This window comes from Mercenaria mercenaria, chromosome 17 (assembly GCF_021730395.1).
Source record: "Mercenaria mercenaria strain notata chromosome 17, MADL_Memer_1, whole genome shotgun sequence".
NCBI classification, from domain to species: domain Eukaryota; kingdom Metazoa; phylum Mollusca; class Bivalvia; order Venerida; family Veneridae; genus Mercenaria; species Mercenaria mercenaria.
The window spans coordinates 6,624,474-6,640,890 of NC_069377.1; the positions used below are offsets into that span (position 1 = coordinate 6,624,474).

The following is a 16,417-nucleotide window of genomic DNA, read 5'->3' on the forward strand; positions in this document are numbered from 1 at the left end:
AGAAGATTTTCAAAGTTTTTCCCTATATAAGTCTATGTAAACCATATGACCCCCCTGGGCAGGGCTATATTTGACCCTAGGTGGGTAATTTAAACAATCTTAGTAGAAGACCACCAGAGGATGTCACATACAAAACATCAAAGCCCTAGGCCCTGTGGTTTTGGCCAAAAAGTTATTCAAAGTTTTTCCCTAAACAAGTCTATATAAACCATGTGACCCCCGGGGTGGGGCCATATTTGACCCCAGGGAAATAATTTGAATCATCTTGGTAGAGAACCACTAGATGATGCTTCATACCAAATATCAAAGCCCTAGGCTCTGTGGTTTTGGACAAGAAGATTTTCAAAGTTTTTCCCTATATAAATCTATGTAAATTATAGAAATAAACAAAGGGCCATAACTCCTTCAAAAATTGTTGAACCAGTCTGATTTTCAGGGGGACACAACTAAGGTACCAATACATCATTCTGACAAAGTTTGGTCAAAATCCCCCCAGTAGTTTCTGAGGAGATGCGATAACGAGAAATTGTTAACGGACGGACGTTCCTACATATGGATACTTATGTGGCTACTCTTCTGTTCTCTCTCTTGTTCTTTTAGCCACCTAAGAGAAAAATAGCCACATAAAAGCCTTACGGAATGAATGACATCAAAGAACAAGAGCTGTCTCCATAGGATGACACATGCCCCCGATGGCACTTTGAATGAATAGTTATGGCTGATGTTAGAGTTTAGGACCTTTGACCTACGGACCTGGGTCTTGCGCTAGACACGTCGTCTTACTGTGGTACACATTCATGCCCAATAATTTTAAAATCCATGCATGAATGACAAAGATATGGACCGGACACGCCCATCAATGCACTATCATGAAATATGACCATTAACGTCTAAGTGTGACCTTGACCTTTGAGCTACAGACCTGGGTCTTGCGCGCAACACGTCGTCTTAATGTGATACACATTCATGCCAAGTTATTTGAAAATCCATCCATGGATGACAAAGATATGGACCGGACACAAATGCACTATCATGAAAAATGACCTTTAAAGTCTAAGTGTGACCTTGACCTTTGAGCTACGGACCTGGGTCTTGCGCGCGACACGTCGTCTTACTGTGGTACACATTCATGCCAAGTTATTTGAAAATCCATCCATCGATGACAAAGATATGGACCGGACAAGAAAATTGCGGACAGACTGACAGACCGACAGACGGTTCAAAAACTATATGCCTCCCTTCGGGGGCATAAAAAGTACAGTTACCTATTGTTCCTATAGCCACCTAAGTATGCAAATGTGAGCTCGGACGGACGGAATGACGGACGGACGGACCACGGATGCAGAGTGATTTCAACAGCCCACCATCTGATGATGGTGGGCTAAAAAAACCTTTTCCAAGCAAAATATTAAAGGGGAGTAACTTTATCATGTTACTTATCCCAGAGTAAAGCTGGAGGATAGTAGTCTTACCTGCCAGAGACATAGACTGGACATGTACACCATCAGGCGAGAAATCCAGTAAATTTGTAACAACCATACATTCATGTGTCTGCAATAAAATTAATATTATTGTAGAAATACATACTGAGATTTTCACAAAGATTATTTTACCTCATTTGACAGAAATATAAAATAACTCGGATAAAGTTTTGGACAGTTAACCCTTAGCCTGCTGGCGGCAAGTGATTCTCTCTTTGCGACCAGTGCAGACTAACATCAGCCTGCACGCATGGTATGCTACATCATCTTCCACTAAACAGGATGTAATAAATGCTAAATCCACCCTGTCTGAAGCTTCAGTATATTCAATAGTTATATCTTTGGGATAAAGTAACATTGTGAAATAAATTCAACACATTATACTGTGTTGTAAACATACATGACCATTTAGCTATAAAGAGATTATTCTTATCAATACATAAATGTACGAAGTCCTGAAAAGCAAACTCTAATAGAAAATAACATGAACAGTTATCATGTGTAATAGATTTTTTTAGTCAGGTTGGAAAAACAAGAGGACCATGATGGTCCTGAATCGCTCACCTCTTCCCACATGACCCAGTTTTGAGTATTATGTCATTATTTGACATAGTGACCTAGTTTTTGAGCTCATGTGACCCAGTTTTGAACTTGACCTAGATATTATCAAAATAAAAATTCTGATCAATTTTCATGAAGATCCATTGAAAAATATGGTCTCTACAAAGGTCACAAGGTTTTTCTATTATTTGACCTATTGACCTAGTTTTCGAAGGTAGGTGACCCTGTTTTAAACTTTACCTAGATATCATCAAGGTGAACATTCTCACTAATTTTCATGAAGATCTCATGAAACATATGGCCTCTAGAGAGATCACAAGGTTTTTCTATTTTTATACCTACTGGCCTAGTTTTTGACCGCACGTGACCCAGTTTCAAAACTAACCTAGATATCATCAAGGTGAACATTCAGATCAATTTTCATGAAGATCCATTGAAAAATATGGCCTCTAGAGTGGTCAAAAGATTTAAATAATTTTAGACCTACTGACCTAGTTTTTGACCGCAGTTGACCCGGTTTCAAACTTGACCTAGATATCATCAAGATGAATATTCAGACCAACTTTCATACAGATCCCATGAAAAGTATGGCCTCTAGAGAGGTCACAAGGTTTTTTTATTATTTGACCTACTGACCTAGTTTTTTAAGGCATGTGACCCAGTTTCAAAATTGATCTAGATATCATCAAGGTGAACATTCTGACCAATTTTAATGGAAATCAATTCACAAGTATGGCCTCTAGAGAAGTCACAAGGTTTTTCTATTTTTAGACCTGCTGACCTAGTTTTTGTCCGCACATGACCCTATTTCAAACTTGACTTAGATATCAACAAGATGAACATTCAGACCAATTTTCATACAGATCCCATGAAAAATATGGCCTTTAGAGAGGTCACAAGGTTTTTCTATTATTTGACCTACTGACCTAGTTTTTGATGGCACGTGATCCACTTTCGAACTTGACCTAGATATCATCAAGATGAACATTCAGACCAACTTTCATACAGATCCCATGAAAAATATGGCCTTTAGAGAGGTCACAAAGTTTTTCTATTATTTGACCTACTGACCTAGTTTTTGAAGGCACGTGACCCACTTTCGAACTTGACCTAGATATCATCAAGGTGAACATTCTGACCAATTTTTATGAAGATCTCATGAAATATATGGCCTCTAGAGAGGTCACAAGGTTTTTCTATTTTTAGACCTACTGACCTAGTTTTTGACCGCATGTGACCCAGTTTCGAACTTGACCTAGATAACATCAAGATGAACATTCAGACCAACTTTCATACAGATCCCATGAAAAATATGGCCTTTAGAGAGGTCACAAGGTTTTTCTATTATTTGACCTACTGACCTAGTTTTTGTCGGCACGTGACCCAGTTTCGAACTTGACCTAGATATCATCAAGGTGAACATTCAGACTAATTTTCATCAAGATCTTGTGAAATATATGGTCTCTAGAGAGGTCACAAGGTTTTTCTATTTTTAGACCTACTGACCTAGTTTTTGATGGCAAGTGACCCAGTTTCGAACTTGACCTAGATATCATCAAGGTGAACATTCTGACCAATTTTCATGAAGATCTTGTGAAATATATGGCCTCTAGAGAGGTCACAAGGTTTTTCTATTTTTAGACCTACTGACCTAGTTTTTGAAGGCATGTGACCAAGTTTCGAACTTGACCTAGATATCATCAAGATGAACACTCTGACCAACTTTCATAAAGATCCAATGAAAAAGGTGACCTCTAGAGTGGTCACAAGCAAAAGTTTACGGACGCATGCACGGACGATGGACACCGCGCGATCACAAAAGCTCACCTTGTCACTTTGTGACAGGTGAGCTAAAAAACAAGAGGACCATGATGGTCCTGAATCGCTCACCTCTTCCCACATGACCCAGTTTTGAGTATGACATCGTTTTTTCTATTATTTGACATAGTGACCTAGTTTTGAACTTGACTTAGGTATTATCAAGATAAAAATTCTGACCAATTTTCATGAAGATCCATTGAAAAATATGGTCTCTAGAGAGGTAACAAAGTTTTTCTATTATTTGACCTATTGACCTAGTTTTCGAAGGTACGTGACCCTGTTTTGAACTTTATCTAGATATCATCAAGGTGAACATTCTCACTAATTTTCATGAAGATCTCATGAAAAATATGGCCTCTAGAGAGGTCACAAGGTTTTTCTATTTTCATACCTGCTGGCCTAGTTTTTGACCGCACGTGACCCAGTTTCAAAACTGACCTAGATATCATCAAGGTGAATATTCAGATCAATTTTCATGAAGATCCATTGAAAAATATGGCCTCTAGAGAGGTCAAAAGATTTTAACAGTTTTAGACCTACTGACCTAGTTTTTTAACGCAGTTGACCCAGTTTCAAACTTGACCTAGATATCATCAAGATGAACATTCAAACCAACTTTCATACAAATCCCATGGAAAGTATGGCCTCTAGAGAGGTCACAAGGTTTTTTTTATTATTTGACATACTGACCTAGTTTTTTAAGGCACGTGACCCAGTTTCAAACTTGACCTAGATATCATCAAGGTGAACATTCTGACCAATTTTCATGAAGATCCATTCACAAGTATGACCTCTAGAGAGGTCACAAGGTTTTTCTATTTTTAGACCTACTGACCAAGTTTTTGACCGCAGCTGACCCAGTTTCGAAAGTGACCTAGATATCATCAAGATGAACATTCAGACCAATTTTCATACAGATCCCATGAAAAATATTGCCTTTAGAGAGGTCACAAGGTTTTTCTATTATTTGACCTACTGACCTAGTTTTTGAAGGCACGTGGCCCACTTTCGTATTTGACCTAGATATCATCAAGATGAACACTCAGACCAACTTTCATACAGATCCCATGAAAAATATGGCCTCTAGAGAGGTCATAAGGTTTTTCTATTATTTGACCTACTGACCTAGTTTTTGACGGCACAAGACGCACTTTCGAACCTGACCTAGATATCATCAAGATGAACATTCTGACCAATTTTCATGAAGATCTCATAAAATATATGGCCTCTAGAGAGGTCACAAGGTTTTTCTATTTTTAGACCTACTGACCTAGTTTTTGACCGCACGTGACCCAGTTTCGAACTTGACCTAGATATCATCAAAATGAACACTCAGACCAACTTTCATACAGATCCCATGAAAAATATGGCCTTTAGAGAGGTCACAAGGTTTTTCTATTATTTGACCTACTGACCTAGTTTTTGATGGCACGTGACCCAGTTTCGAACTTGACCTAGATATCATCAAGATGAACGTTCTGACCAATTTTCATGAAGATCTTGTGAAATATATGGCCTCTAGAGAGGTCACAAGGTTTTTCTATTTTTAGACCTACTGACCTAGTTTTTGACGGCACGTGAGACAGTTTTGAACTTGACCTAGATATCATCAAGGTGAACATTCAGATCAATTTTCATGAAGATCTTGTGAAATATATGGCCTCTAGAGAGGTCACAAGGTTTTTCTATTTTTAGACCTACTGACCTAGTTTTTGATGGCGCGTGACCCAGTTTCGAACTTGACCTAGATATTATCAAGATGAACATTCTGACCAACTTTCATAAAGATCCCATGAACAATGTGACCTCTAGAGTGGTCACAAGCAAAAGTTTACGGACGCACGCACGGACGCACTGACAGACGCACGGACGACGGACACCGCGCGATCACAAAAGCTCACCTTGTCACTTTGTGACAGGTGAGCTAAAAAGGATCTAAATTGAAAAGAATATTTTTTACTTTACAAACCTTGCATGACCAGACTCTGAGGCGGTGATCTTTGCACACAGCAAATATACATGCTTCGTTCCTTACAGCCTGTATCACTAGACTACATACTGTATGCGCAGGCTCCTGTCCACTTCTGAAACATATAGAACCAGAATGATGTCAATAATATATGACAAACATTCCCCCTGACAAAATAATAAATGAAGTCCACAACAGTTCTGTAACTCCAGATAAATTAAGGGGGAAAACTCTCCTGGGTCAAGGGGATAATACTGAGCAAATGTCATATGCTAATTTATAATTACATGTACTAGTATGTAAGGTTTCATGATTCTAGCTAAAGTACTTCTTCAATTATAAGCGTTTTCAATTTCAGCAGATGCATGCAAGTCAGATGGACAAACAGCCAGACAGACAACACCAGAACAATACCTCTCCCTCTTCAGTGGGGGAAAATAATCAGACACTAAAGACCAAGTAATATATGCATGTCTCCATCATATTGATGACATATACTTAGTTTCATTTCAGTTGGATTGGAAATGTAGCAATAAATCAGTACAATATGCTCTGATGTAGTCCAGAAAAGGGTGATAACTTCAGAAAAAATATAACTGGACATGAAAATCCCAAAAATATGTACATGTGGATGTACCGTATATTTTCGCTCATAAGACACATTATTAAGAGTCATATTTCCAGTTCAAAGAGTGGGGAGCATCTTATAAGCGAGTACTGCAAGAGAATTAAAAGAAAAAGAAACCGCAGATTGCACGCTGATGTCGGGGTGTGTCTAATAAGCGAGTGTGTCTTATAAGTGAAAATATATGGTATACCAAGTTTCAATTCAGCTGGATGAAAACTGTATGTGCTGAGTAGTTATTTTATTTTATTTTTTTAGTCCATCCTCGACTAAAGCAGACAAATTTCATCTAAAACTGAAGTTATTCACAGTAACAAACAAAATCTACTGTTACCCAGCTTACCTCATCATAGAGGGAACCAGCCCAGTCCATAGTTTCTGCATCACTGACGTCTGGCACAGCTCAAACTGCTGTACAATACCTAAATAGAATTTATTTGATATACTTCGAAATCATTAATATTCGTGGGGGACTAATTTTCGTGGATTTCATGGTTGAGTCAATCCATAAAATTTAATCCCAACAAAGAAGTAAAATTCCCATTCATTTTATGTTCAAAATTTGAAATCCATGAATTCATATCCCCATGAAATTGCCGTTTTGACCAAAACCACGAAATTTCATGCCTGCGAAATTAAATGATTTCACAGTATACTATGGAGAAAAATGTTTCATATGTATTGAAGGATGAAAGTAAACTGACCGGATATTAGTATACACATTTGTATAAATTTAATGTTTTCAGAGAGTTATTGAAATATTGAGTGGAAAATAACTGGTAATTTCACGCAGGAAAAGATCAATATCAAAAGCACTTTTCATCAGTACTGATCTACTAGGTTGGTAAAAACCTGTTTAAAATGTCTGAACATCAATTTATTTGTTCAACATGTGAAATCAAAATGAAAGATACAGACAGTATTTTCCTTTTCAGTTTAGGATCTAAATGTTTCACTGAATTAACACTAGATGCAATATTTTCACAGAAAATATTTTCTCCCCATTTGTTTCACTAAAAATTATGACATTCGTTTTGTTAGAACTGTGTTAGGAAAGGCTCTGAAGTTGGGAAAATGCTGCTAAGTGAAGACATGATACTGTTTTCACAACGCACGCCTTTAGTCAGGAAGAACGTTACTAATTGTTTTGTCTGGTGACCAGGAGGCTGAATCTAAGGTTAAATATAATTATTTGTGCAATTTTTAAAAAAAAATCTTTTCAACACATAGAAAAGAAATATAATGAAATTGTTTTGCCAATCATATTCTGTCATTCATTTCATATGAATTCAGAAAAAAAATCAAATAACAAATATAGTACCTGATGCTAACAGATTTAAGACAATTTTATGTTACATGTAAAACATTTTTTTTTTTCAATTTCATGTCTTTTCAAAGTTTTTTGACAAACTTTACTCATTTCTTATCATTTCAGAATTACCATTTGTCTTTTTCATGATTTTTTCCTTCAATTCTGTCCATCCTACTTGCAATAAATATTAATGTCACAATATTTGTTGGGAAAACTGGGCTAAAAGGGCCAGCAACATAATGGAACTTTAAATTCACAGACAATTTTAACAACCACATTTTTTAAAAAAAAATTGGCAAGTGAAAAAAAAAATTTGATAATATCAGATTCACATGGAACAAAAAATGAGCTGCGCCATGAGAAAACCAAAATAGTGGCTTTGTGACCAGCATGAATCCAGACCAGCCTGCGCATCCGCGCAGTCTGGTCAGGACCAATGCTGTTCGCTTTCAAACCCTATTGCAATTAGAGAAACCACTAGCGAACTGCATGGATCCTGACCAGTCTGCGCAGATCTGGATCCATGCTGGTCGCAAAGCCACTATGTTGGTTTTCTCATGGCGCGGCTAAAATCTGGTTTCCAGACAAGCAGAATCTCAGAGCAACTTGTCCTATTAAAGAAGGCTTACCATAAGAACTATATAATGATTTTCTACATCTTGCCCTACAAGATGGACAAGTAAAATGTCATTATTCATTTACCTTGTATATCAAGTGGTGGCATCTTTACAAGAATAATATTTCCTGAACTGTTGGCGAGAGCAAACAATGCTTCTCCTTCTTGAGTGTAAAATGACGCAGCTGCCGTAAAATGGGAGGTTATCGTTCCACCAGCATTTAACATGTGAGAGTTTCTTGCATCCATACATTTTGCTATCGAAGCATCATAAAATATTGAGGGCAGTGGATGATCTGTAGGAACATATCCGAGATCCTGAAAGGTAAGTCTGGTGCATTATCTAAAGAACAAAAACCGCTGCAACAAGGAGCTGCGTTCAATAAGCGTTCAATAAACGCTTGATGCCCCCGGTGACATTCTTGTCGATACAAAGCAACCTAAGTCCAAAACGTGTCCAAGGTCAAACTGAGGTCAGGTGATGTTTGAAGATGAGGAATGGTCACAGGTTACATCTGTATCAGTATCAATTCATTCTTGTAAGCAGTATTGAGGTCAAGGTCAAAGTGAGGTCAGGTGATGTTTGAAGATGAGGAATGGTCACAGGTTACATCTGCATTAGTATCAAGTCATTCTAGTAAGGGGCATTGATGCTAGACGAAACGGTCCCATTTGGTTAACCTCGTACGGACGGACGTACAAACGAACTGACAGGACAATCACTATATGCCTCCCGCATCAGTAGATGCCGGGGGCATAAAAATTATCAAAAGTTTTTTCTGCAAAGGGTGTTTCTAATTTCAGCTTAATTTTGATAATTAGTTATCTGTCCCAACGGAAACAGAATAGTACAGCATTTGTCAACCTTATGGGAATGGATATGGTGCCAGTCACATGAGAACTTTTGAGTAGAAGGAGCATCTTAAACTGGTAGATATTAGCACTGAAAACATGCAATTTTAGTAAATTTTACAGAGACATTAAGAAAGTCAGGAAAGACAAACACATTAAGAACTTCAGTAGTTTCTGGCAATCGAGGATGGGTTGTTTCACCGAACTCGTCCAAAGGCAGTAAACAAAAGCACTATACTTACAGCTTTATGAAGCTTGTTTGGATGTGGAAAGATAAGCCTGTGTACACTAGCTACTGTAGGTACTAGAACAACCACATAGCCCTGGGCCTCGTGTATTGATACACCACCAAGTATTGCTGTGTCCTGGAAGTGGAACTTGACCTTTGATCCATAGAGATCAAGGTCAAGACTCTCCTCTTCAAGTTCAAGTACATCATTACATGCTTTCCTAATAAATACAAACATAAAACAAGTGTATTTTCCCATGTTTCTCAGGCTTCAGGAGTGATTAAGTATTTGGAGGAAGGGGCGTTCTTTTTCCCTGTCCAAAAATACTGCTTCCCCATCCCCCCCTTCGCCTTTTGGCAAAACTTTCTCTCAGAAAAATGCATATAAAACATATTACACAGGGATCGAATTTAACTTTTTTTTCCACTAGCAAATTTTTACTAGTGCCATATTTTTCCACTAGCAAAATGATGGGTTCCACTAGCAATTATTCAAAAGCTATTTACGTGCTAAATTTATTAAGTTGATTTGTTGTTGTTTGGTTTCATATAAAAGTTCACGGTCCGGAGAGGCCAGGGACTTTCTGGTTTTGAAAGTATCGATACATGTACGAACCAATAAAGTACTCAATGATTCTTTGAACTTTTGGCCGGACGTTGAACTTTTAAGTTTTTCTCAGGTCACTGCCCCTAGTTTTGCTAGCATTTTAGATTTCCGCGGGCCTTTTTGCACCAAGAAACATGTTATTTTCCTCTCCATTTTGCAGAACTTTGCAAATTACAGACCATATGAAAACAAATATTGCCTAGACGCTTACTTAGATTTCCGATAATTACTGTAGTATAAAGCGACAAGCTTCTACAAGCAGTCACGTGATTATCGGTAAATAAACTGCCCCAAAGGAGTTTTAAAAGAGAAAAGGCCAGTTTGAGTGAATTCCCCAATTTTCGAACGTGATCGCGAAAATATTCGAGTGCCATGATTTTCTACTTGCATTTTTTTAATCTTACTTGAATTTTGCGAGTTAGCGACCGCTAAATTCGATACCTGTTACAAATTCTAACTAAAACTCCTGGTACATAATTTTTAAACCATACCATAAAAAATAAATATTTATAGAGCAACCAGCTCTACTGTTTTTATTAGAATGTAGGAAAAATATATAATTTTCTTTTTTTAAAGATACTAATAATCGAGACATTTATCTTCAGATGAAAAACAATGCATTGTACATATTGTTTTAGAACCTCGTTATTTATAAAGCATCTGCAAAAGTTAATGAATCTTACCAGTGAATAAATCTGTTACGGACAACTGAGAGAGGCAGTCCACTATCTCTGTATGTAAATCCACCACAACTTTCAGCAACTTTGATATCCTGCAAGGTGCTGGCTGAGGCTCCTTTAAAAAAAACACACATGCAAGACATTCTAAAAACAAAAGGAAGTACTGTATGCAATGAAAAGTCTATGTAATTAACTTGATTCGAATCTATAATCTTTAGAAATATGAACAAGAGAGATTTTTATCATTTCTCATTACTTTTTCTGCACCAAATATTCTGATGCAACACTTTATCTCTACATTATCATTGAAATGTCCATTTGTCAAATATTTCTCGGGGGAGAATGAGAACAAGACTGAAACATTTTAAAACAACAAACAAATCTTTATTTATAAGCAGTATTTTTAACACAAATGAGCCATGCCATGAGAAAACCAACATAGTGCATTTGCGACCAGCATGGATCCAGACCAGCCTGCGCATCTGTACAGTCTGGTCTGGTCAGGATCAATGCTGTTCGCTAACTACACTGGGACCCCGTTATAACGATGTCGTCGGGGTCCAAGGTTCGAGACCCGCGGATCTAGCGGGGTTAAATTTATAAGGCGGGTTGATCGTATCAGCAGTATATGCAATACTCCCACCCACCAGTAATGTTTTAGACGTATTTTGGATGCTGCTTTATGTAAATAAGAAATAAGAATCGTATAGACGGGACATTTATTTAACTATGTTACTGAAAAATACATTAAAAGAATTATAACGCTGTGTCATCTTCTCATTTTGTCGTGATTCTAAAAGAAAGTTGGAATTGTGTATCCCGGAAATAAACATATTTAACGCTGTGTGAGGAGTGCGCGGTCGTGAGAATTACATATGCAATGCAATTGCACTGGGGGTTTATGTAACTAAAAGAAGAATGCGGACAGTCTTAAAAGAATTTATTTTGAATACATGAAGAAAATCGATAAATAAGACAGAAAATTGTTAAATCACCGTCGTTTATATATGATAATAAAAAGGGAGAACATTCTCAATATGGCTTTCAGTGCGTCGAATCTTCGTTAATTCCGATGAACTGAGTGTGATGATTACGAAAAACGGCTGCATTTTACTACAAAACTGGGCCTGTTGTTCGATTTTTATTCACTCAAGTGTTCATGTCATCTGCTTAATTGGTGCAAACTTAATGGTTTGATAGCTGACTGACCGCTTACACGCTTGTTACGCAAACAATCTAATTTTGACATGGTACTGATTGCCTAATTGTCACATGTCTACATGTATTCAAACTTTAACAAAGGCGATACGCAAACAAGTAAGCTAGCAGACAATTACTGGTTTCTGTCAAGGTTGTCATGGCAAAGGTGTTAATGTACAAAGGTACATGTAGTTTTAAAGCTGGTTATGATCAAATTAAATAACATCCGCAGACTCGTTTTTTTACCCCCGAAAATTCCGGGTCCAAGTGGCTACTGCGTTATAACGAGGACCGCGGTATATCGAGTAGCTTTATAACAGGTTTCAAGTGTATTCTTCTAATTGCAACAAGCACTGAAAGCGAACAGCATGGAATCTGACACGACTGCGCGGAAGCGCAGGCTGGTCTGGATCCATGTTGATCACAAACGCACTATGTTGGTTTTTTCATGGTGCGGCTCAAATGGTTTAATAGCAACTTACTAATAACTATATCTATCTAAAGTACAATAGTTGAACAGAAAAATACATAATTCAGATCTAAATTGATTACTGGACAGCTAGAAAAGCCCTAGCGGAACACTAACAGAAAGGTAGGCGTCAAGGTTACAGGATGCCTAGAACGCAGGTGAGGCATTCTGTTACAGGATGGCTATAGACACTTCCTACTTTAGTTCGGTTTATTTACATTGACAGGATTTATGTCATATGGGAACTTTCCAGCTTTTGACCACGAAGGAAGACTCCTGGTGCCCTTCTTAGCATTATTTCATCAAGGACTGACACTTGGGTAGAACCAACAACCTTCCATATTCCAGTTGGAGGCTTCTCAAATGATTTCTATACTGGTACTGATGATAAACCCGGACAGATGATAAAGTTGACCACCTTGGAATTATTCGATTGCAATCGGTTATTTATAAAAGTGAACACACCATCTAATAGTTTTTACTTACAACACCAACTGGTGTAAACAAAAACAAAATTGGTAAATATTCTGTATAAATAAATGACTTACATTTATCTGTATAAAAAATATTTATCCAAAATTTCTGGGGAAGAGTGTGTTTTTTGCGCATGCTCACTGTTGACACATGAAGGTCAGACATTGATAGGTCACTTTTCATTACTTGATCAGGAATGACTGTTGCAGCCTTTTGGGGAAAGTTTCAATATAATACTACGAAGAAAATTTTGCAAATGACAAAGTAGTCGAATTTATCATCAGTCAATGTTCATACAGTCCCTATTTTACAAACCCCTTTCTGGGCCTCATTTTGTGCGAGTTTGCTTACTAAATATAAATTTGAATTATGTAAAGTTTTCAGTCAATGTTAAGCTTTATTTTGATACCGACCATTGATTACACTTTGCAGAAATAAAAAAGTTACGGGTAAAAAACCTCATTTTCTGTTCGGGTTTATCATCAGTACCAGTATGCCCTATTCCTACGAATTTGCGGCTCTTAACTGTTAAATTTGCGCATGCGCGTTGCACATCTCATCAGTCAAGTTTATTTTTTTGTAATAGTGAAGCAAAACAATTAACTCAGAACGTTGAACATTGAAAACAAACAAAAACATTGTTTTTTATCAGGGTTACTGACCTTTTACACCGTGACCTCCATTATCAGAATCACACAGATGCTTTCCTATCGATTTCGTGGCTGCGATTGGCACGTCTATAAATAGCATCACGGATTTCTCCATCCAAAAATATACTGCGCAATAAAAAGTTTGTGGTCCCTACTATTAATGGCGCAAATTTGGTAAATTCTAGGTTTGTTTATTTCAGATAAATGATTTATTCAAATAGGTACTGTTATTTTCTTAAGCAGAAGGAAAACGATTTTTAAAGTTGCTTTAAATGTTTATAGATTCTAAACAAGCTTTAACAGTTTCAAGTAAGTATGAAACCAACACATTTACACTGTAGTACTTTATTGTATATAATATTATATGCATTTATTCTACACAGTAAAGGCACGGAAAAGTGCTGTGTCTCCTTACAATATGCACGTCAGTGCAGAGAGTCAGATGCACCCAGATGACCACATTTGAGCTAATTGAGTTTTAATTGGTTTCCATATTTTAAGTGTCGCTCAACTTTTTTCGTGAATTATCAGGGGTTTTTTTTACTAAGAAAGTGACACCGATAGTCGGCGTCTTCCCCTCGGAAAATTTTTCCCCAAAAGATCAATTTTCCCCAAAAAAAGAATTTTCCCCAATCTATCTCCAATTCTTATGTTTCAGGGATCGAATTTAGCGGTCACTAACTCGCGAAATTTGAGTGAGAATAAAAAAATCCGAGTAGGAAATCATGGCACTCGAATATTTCGCGATCACGTCTGATTATCGACGAATTCGCTCAAACTGTCCTTTGCTCTTTGAAAACTCCTTTGGGGTAGTTATTTTACCGATAAACACGTGACCACTTGTAGAGATGCTTGTCACTATTAACCTAAATGAAATTACTGGATATCTAAGTAAGCGTCTAGACAAAATTTACTTTTGTTTTGGTCGGTGATTCGAAAATGCGAAAACGGAGAGGAAAAACACAAGTTTCTTTAGGCGAAAAAGGAAAGGGATACATAAAATTCTAGCGACACCATGGGCAGTGACCTGAAAGAACTTAAAACTTTTGCGTCCATCCAAAAGTCCAAAGAATCATCGAGTACTTTGGTTTGTTCTTCCGAAACTAGAAAGTCCCGGCCTGTCCGAACCTTCAAAATGTTGGAAATGGAGCTGAACATTTATTATGAAACCAAATAACCAAGTGGAACCAACCATGTTGCTAGTGGAAAGAATGGCACTGCATTGTTAGTGGGGGAAAAATTAAATTTGATCCCTGAAATAGGATAACTTAAAATCTGAATTGCTGTAAAAAATCTAATGGCTAATGTTATATTCTGTAGAAGCAGTATCACATGACGGTTGTAATATTGTGAATTTTCCCCAAATTGGCCTCTTTCACGTGATTTTTCCCCATTTGACCAGCGCCCAGCGTCTTCCCCAACTCCTAAAAAAAAGCCCTGATTATATATGATGCCAAAATTTAGTATCTGATTACCTTTCGTGACGTCATAAGATGGATGCTGTGTAGGATTTCTGTCAAACATATCAGCAAATATTGAAGATATTACTTATTATTGGGCATATTTTTCACTGTATTTCAATGAAAATGGCAGCAACTTTACATGTATTAAATAATAAATACGTTAAATTACCTGTTTTTCTCGCATATTTTGCACTCGTAGTTACTGTATGCGCGTTTCCGGAAAACTTGCATGGACTTCGGAGACGCGGATTGCTCGCATGAGCGATGTTTCTATAACCACGAAATCGATAGGAACCAAGAAATCAATAGGAATAATGCATAATTAGAAATTTCACTAATATTCATTCAACAAATGAAAACGAAATTCATGTTTCACTAAACTCTCCGCAAAGCGCAATTGCGAGCGCGTAGCTCGACTTACGGCAATGTGTAGGCGAATATAACAAAGGTGTGCCGAATGGGGCAAAGTGATGTAGCTGAAAAATTTTCCTCTCGTCTGGGCGCCGCCATTTTGTTCTACTTCCGTCAAAGTCGGAAAAATTGTTTTTGTTTTTTTTTTAATTTTATATTTGAGTTACAATCTCTATGTTCATTAGGTGTCTTTATTTTTTAAAAAAGTTATGTTATGGAAATAATTTCAATTTTGCTTTTATTTACAAAGTGCGAGTTCCTAGATGGCAGGTGCTCACAGGAAATGCTTTGTTGGCAGTGAATACAGAACTTGATATGACTGCTGAATATTATCCATCACTCAAAAATAATGCAAGAAAGATTTCCATTTGGTAGAAAAAAATATGATTTTCTTTTAAAAGATTAAGCATTGGCCAGAAAATGGGATAAAATGTCAAATAAGCATAAAGCCATAAGAACGCCACAAACAGGTTATGACGTCACTGCGACACCGGCTTTCCATAAATTTTGCAACGTATGATATTCGCTGTTACAGGTATAATGACACTAAATTTTTGTTTCTTTTCAGGTGAATAGGTTCTCGGAATTGTTTTAAGCAGTGAATAGTTTCTTTGCCGTTTAAGCTACGCTCGCTCAGAGGCTTTGCCTTTTTCATATTAAACGTCTCATACAGCAATTTACATTAAGCTGCTTATGACATACATGGGATCACTGATTAATCTAAATTTTTCTATCGGTCAACTTTCTCTTTGGGTTTGGGGGCTTCCAGTTCTCAAAAAAATGTTGGTCTCATAAAAAAAAATGCCCACTCATATTTTACATCAGAAATTTAGTTCTGTAAAACATATATATGGCACCTGTGTTCAGAGAGATTTCTTTCCATTTAGATCCAGTCGAGTTTGGCACGTAAATTTCCCGGTACAAAAATGAATTCGCGCTGTCCGCCATTCTGCCGGTAAATGCCAAGAGTGTCCTCCCTTGAGCGGTAGTGATATTA

General features: G+C 37.2%; 1 protein-coding gene across 2 annotated transcripts in view; it reads right to left on the reverse strand.

Moving 5' to 3' along the window:
* LOC123536085 (nuclear pore complex protein Nup160-like) overlaps positions 1 to 16,417 on the reverse strand; it is a 55,991-nt gene extending 39,574 nt beyond the window's left edge. Inside the window, exons 1-7 of one of the 2 annotated variants that reach the window (XM_053528887.1) lie at positions 16,278 to 16,417; positions 10,757 to 10,868; positions 9,480 to 9,687; positions 8,472 to 8,703; positions 6,801 to 6,879; positions 5,833 to 5,947; positions 1,473 to 1,551 (exon numbers count right to left, since the gene is read on the reverse strand). In XM_053528887.1, coding sequence (XP_053384862.1) covers positions 1,473 to 1,551; positions 5,833 to 5,947; positions 6,801 to 6,879; positions 8,472 to 8,703; positions 9,480 to 9,687; positions 10,757 to 10,868; positions 16,278 to 16,368 — 916 coding nt within the window. In that variant the 5' untranslated portion in view covers positions 16,369 to 16,417. Of the gene's footprint in view, positions 1 to 1,472; positions 1,552 to 5,832; positions 5,948 to 6,800; positions 6,880 to 8,471; positions 8,704 to 9,479; positions 9,688 to 10,756; positions 10,869 to 13,558; positions 13,695 to 16,277 lie in introns of those variants that run through there. The other variant, XM_053528885.1, reaches the window with a different exon arrangement.